This window comes from Sinocyclocheilus anshuiensis, unplaced genomic scaffold (genome assembly GCF_001515605.1).
Source record: "Sinocyclocheilus anshuiensis isolate Anshui unplaced genomic scaffold, SAMN03320099.WGS_v1.1 scaffold88, whole genome shotgun sequence".
Classification (NCBI taxonomy): domain Eukaryota; kingdom Metazoa; phylum Chordata; class Actinopteri; order Cypriniformes; family Cyprinidae; genus Sinocyclocheilus; species Sinocyclocheilus anshuiensis.
The window spans coordinates 867,915-872,777 of NW_015555728.1; the positions used below are offsets into that span (position 1 = coordinate 867,915).

The 4,863-nt window shown below is 37.2% G+C and overlaps 1 protein-coding gene across 1 annotated transcript in view; it reads left to right on the forward strand.

Annotated features, from left to right (window-relative positions):
* The first annotated feature begins 499 nt into the window (after positions 1-499).
* Positions 500-4,863, forward strand: part of tmc1 (transmembrane channel-like 1) — a 10,646-nt gene continuing 6,282 nt past the window's right edge. Inside the window, 11 exon segments of the mRNA XM_016466016.1 lie at positions 500-541; positions 543-708; positions 1,384-1,404; positions 1,495-1,975; positions 2,408-2,599; positions 2,676-2,766; positions 2,862-2,943; positions 3,031-3,137; positions 3,249-3,347; positions 3,728-3,870; positions 3,986-4,130. Coding sequence (XP_016321502.1) covers positions 500-541; positions 543-708; positions 1,384-1,404; positions 1,495-1,975; positions 2,408-2,599; positions 2,676-2,766; positions 2,862-2,943; positions 3,031-3,137; positions 3,249-3,347; positions 3,728-3,870; positions 3,986-4,130 — 1,569 coding nt within the window.

Here is a 4,863-nt window from a genome sequence, read left to right on the forward strand (position 1 = left end):
GCTTTGGCTCTAATGTGCCAGATACTGTACACGGTTAGATAAACTGCAGTGACACTGCATTGCTCTGTAGTAGTTTAGCATGTCATTTAGTATTTTATGTATGTATTCTTTTACAATCTTAATATCTAAAATCTTATTTTCTACACGAATGTCATTCCTTTAGCATCTGAACGCTATGATTTTATAATGATTGTAACATTTCCTGCGAAATCAAGCTTTTTATTGTTTTTAGAGTAACTTTTGCACTATAAGTGAAAGCACTGCTCACAATGACCCTGGTTACCCTGCGGCACTCATCATCTGTTATCTCCCTCTTTGCGCTTTCTATAGTCAGTCATTAGACCATCATCCTCTATTTTGGCTTGGTAGCCTACTGTGTGACCCCCTTTCTTTTTGAAAAAAAAAAAAGAGAGTCATAATTCTGTTGAATAATTCAAAGGGGTGAAATTGAGAGGCTCTAGCGTTTCGACTGGTTATTGTTCCTGGGCAAGGTCGCTGAATGCTAGTAAAACGTGAACTCTTCATGCACGGTACTCATCACCCGCCAGGTTCTGTTCAGTCAGGGCATGGTCCACTGCTACAACATCATCGCACACACACTCACGTATGCATGGACTCACACACACGTGATGTCATCCACATGCACAGAGTGAAGTCCACTTGGGAGGAGGATGCCACGGCATAAACTCATCGCATCTGAAAGTGACGGTAAAGATGATTATTACTTTCTATGTGTATTTCTATGTGTGTTTATCATACTTTATTCACATGACTGACAACTGATTTTTTTATCATTAGAAATGAATCGCAATTTATTATTAATAATAATATTATTAATAAAAATAAAATAATAATATTATTTAGATTAGCCGCTAGATTAGCAAAGACAACTGTACTTTTACATTCCACAGTCTGCCTCAATATTTAAAAATCTGATGATTTTTGATTCTGATAAAATTGTTTGAATGGTTTATTCACTTGAAAGGCAATTTATATTTAATGCCTGAATATGAATGATAATTTTCTAGGTAATTTCATTTTGATACAAAACTATTGACTTATTCATATTTCAGCTGTGCTGAATGCCAGGGTGGTCATGCAGCTAAAATGTGTGTATGTGAACTTATGAACATTACTTTCGATCTATTGCCCTTTGACCCCTGTGAGAGGACACTGACACTGACGATGAAAAGCATCATTGTGTCTATTGTACAACACAACTATAAGCATGTAATGATCCGGTCAGCACTTACCGGTCTGGTTACACTCTGGTCACAAACAATACAAAAGACGCTAAACAGCTGCTGGGAGCCTTGCATGTCTGACCTTTCAGGTCTTAACAATGTCTTCTTACCAATGTCTTGTTTTGTTTGCCTTTTACAGTGAGCATTGAGGTGGATGTAGGTAGGAAGATTGACTTTCTGCATGCATTTTTAATATGTGTTTTTATTTTGTACTGTATGTTAATCTATCTAAAAACATTTTTTTTTGTAGGGAAGGATAATGAATTCAGCCTTTACTACGTGGAAGTGGAGGAAAACTCTCAGGGAGGTCAGGAGAAGCAGACAACGCGAGATGGCAAACGGAGAAGAGAGAGAAATGGTGAAGTGAGCAGGAGAAGAGCTTCAGAGAAGAGAACAACTGAGGTGGACACTAAAAGAGCAGAGAAGAAACATGAGAAACGCCACAAAACAGCAAGGAAAGAGGGTGAGAAACATGAAAAAAGGCAAAGAAGAAAGAATGCAGATGAAGAGGAGGCTGAGGAAGAATCCAATAAAGAGAAAAAGAACATTAAAAATGAAAGAACCAAGACACTGAGACGTGATGATGAGAAGGAAAAAGATGTGAAGAAAAAGAGAAAGAAGCATGTTAAAAATGAGGAGGACAATGCAAATTCTGGAAAGACAAAACAGAAAGATTGTCATGACATGCCACTGAAGGAAAAGAAAAAGAAAAGAAAGAAGCCAGAGACTACGTAAGTTTGTATTCTTTTACCACTCATTACAATATTATGGACTAGATGGAGTCTAAAAGTTTGAAATCACATTAAAAAAATCAGTTTTTTTAAAACAATAAAACCTGGAAAGTGTGTTTAAATAAGTTTATCTAAATATGTTTAGCTTGTTGGATTTTTTTAAATGACGTTAAATAAGGAACATTATTTAATATTCATGTTTTAATCTTATTTTATTATTAAAACATTTTGCATTAAATCAATATAGAGTAAATTCAACATTTTTCAGGAATTTTTCATTTCAGCTTTTCTCTCAAATTGTGTTGCTATTAATATAATTTGTAATGGAAATGTTATATTAAATTGGAAAAATACAAAGCAGAAGCAATCCCATTTGTGGTCTCAGATATTTGAATCCCACTCAACATAACTGCATTTATTTCTCCCTCCTAGCTCAGAATCTGAGTCCAAATCTGAATCGGACTCTGCCCCCGAGTCAAAGGACAATCAGGCAGTGGGAGTTTTGGGTTCTCTGACCCCAGAGGAGCTGGAAAAGTTAAAAGAAGCAGTGGATGAAAGGAAAAAGCTAATCGCCACAATGAGAGGAAAACCCTGGCCCATGAAGAAAAAACTAGTTGTCCTTAGGTGCGTCCCGTCACTGCTGTTTTAGCACATGTGTACACCAGCTTTCATAATGCCAGCGAGTTGTGTTCTGTCTCAGGGAGTCACAGGAGTTTGTGGAGAAATATGAAGGGGCTCTGGGAAAAGGCAAAGGCAGGAAACTCTACGCCTACAAGGTCATGATCATGAAGGTGAGGAGATGATCATTATTAAATTGATAGAACTGAATATATCCTTCTACAGCTTTAGAGTCATCATTAGTTTTCTTTATTACTCTAATTGTCAGAAATGGATGAAGTTTCAACGTGACTTTGAGAACTTCAAGACTGCCTGCATCCCATGGGAGATGAAGATAAAGGAAATAGAAAGTGTGACACTTCTCAGTTTGAGCTTCCTTCTCTCTCCTGCTGTTTTTTCCCTCATCTCTAAACAAACTCTATTTTATCTTCTTATAGGTCATTTTGGTTCATCAGTTGCCTCTTACTTTATATTTCTGAGGTGGATGTATGGCATCAATATGATTTTATTTGGACTGACGTTTGGGCTAGTAATGGTTCCAGAGGTGAGAAACATATTCAGTCCTTCAAAGTTAAAAATTACATATTAGTAACAAAGACAACATGAAAAGTTATTTCATGAAATATAACCTGTCACATTCTCATTCACCTTCCAGGCTCTTATGGGGAAACCATATGGTAGTATACCCAGGAAGACAGTGCCCAGAGAGGAAGAGGCCAGTGCTATGAATTTTGCAATCTTATGGGATTTTGGGGTAAGTCTATATGATTATGCCTACCGTTCAAAAGTTTGTGGTCAGTAAGATTTTTTATTTGAAAGAAATATATTCTTTTAGTCAGCAAGGATGCATTAAATTGATCAAAAGTGACATTAAAGCATCAGCTTTGCCAACACAGAAATAAATTAAAATTTAAAATATATTAAAATAGAAAACATTTATATTAAATTGCGATAATATTTCACAATATTACTGTTTTTACTGTATTTTTGATGAAATAAATGCAGCTATGGTGAGCAAAAGAGACTTCTTTCAAAGACATTACAAAAGCTTACCGACTCCAACTTTTGAACAGTACGGTACCACGCACAATTTACGTTGCATCCTAGTCCAAAACATGTTTTTGTCTTTTTCAGGGCTATGCTAAGTACTCTGTCCTCTTCTATGGCTACTACAATAGCCAGCGGGCCATTGGGTGGCTCAAATTCCGCTTGCCCCTGTCCTACTTCCTGGTGGGAGTGGGTACAGTGGCATATAGCTACATGGTGGTAATCAGGACGTGAGTGATGACAGTCCATATCAGAAACCTTTATTGAGTGTCTAGAAGTACCTTTCTACCACTTAGTCCACAGACAAAACATTTCTTTACTGATTTTCTCACTCTTACCCAACAGTATGGCCCGCAATGCCAATGAAGAAGGTGGCGGAGATGACACCAGCTTTAATTTCAGTTGGAAGACATTTACTAGTTGGGATTACCTCATTGGAAATCCTGAGACAGCAGACAACAAGTTTGCTTCCATCACCACTAGTTTTAAGGTGTGTTTCTCTTCATTTTCCTTGTGCTGGGCCCACATCCACTTTGTAGATAATAAAGGAGTCTTATAATGTGAAATAAAGTTCTCCAAAAAGAACTATAAAAACATTCTATATACGTTTCAGAGCAGAAAACATCCTACAGAGTAAAAAAAACAAAGACCACATACTGACAGATAGCTGCAAAAATTTCAATTCCACCACGTAAGAAAAATTTAAATATACATAATATATTTTAATGTAAATAGCAAGTCTTAAAGGGGTCATATGATGCGATTTCAAGTTTTCCTTTCTCTTTGGAGTGTTACAAGCTGATTGTGCATAGATAAGACCCCTGAAGTTGCAAAGACTAAAGTCTCAAAACCAAAGAGATATTCTTTATCAAAGTTAAGACTCTGCCACACCCCCCTATAATGGCTCGTTCTAACACGCCCCCACATATCTACCTCACTATGTGGAAATATTTGCATAATGCCGCCCAAATGTTCACGCAAAGAAAGAAGGCGTGGTTTCAGTAACCGCGGTTAGTGTTGAAGCAGCCATGTCAGGGAGACGCTGTGTGTTTCTAGGCGAAAGCAAAAGCACTTTATTTGGCCTTCCGAAAGTAGATGCATTTAGGAATCTTTAAGATTACTTACAACAGAACAGCAATGCATTTTATGGACGACCGTTTCGTGAACCTAGGAGAGGAGGTAATTCTGACTTTGCTATGACAATCTGGCGCTTCTGAATCAGC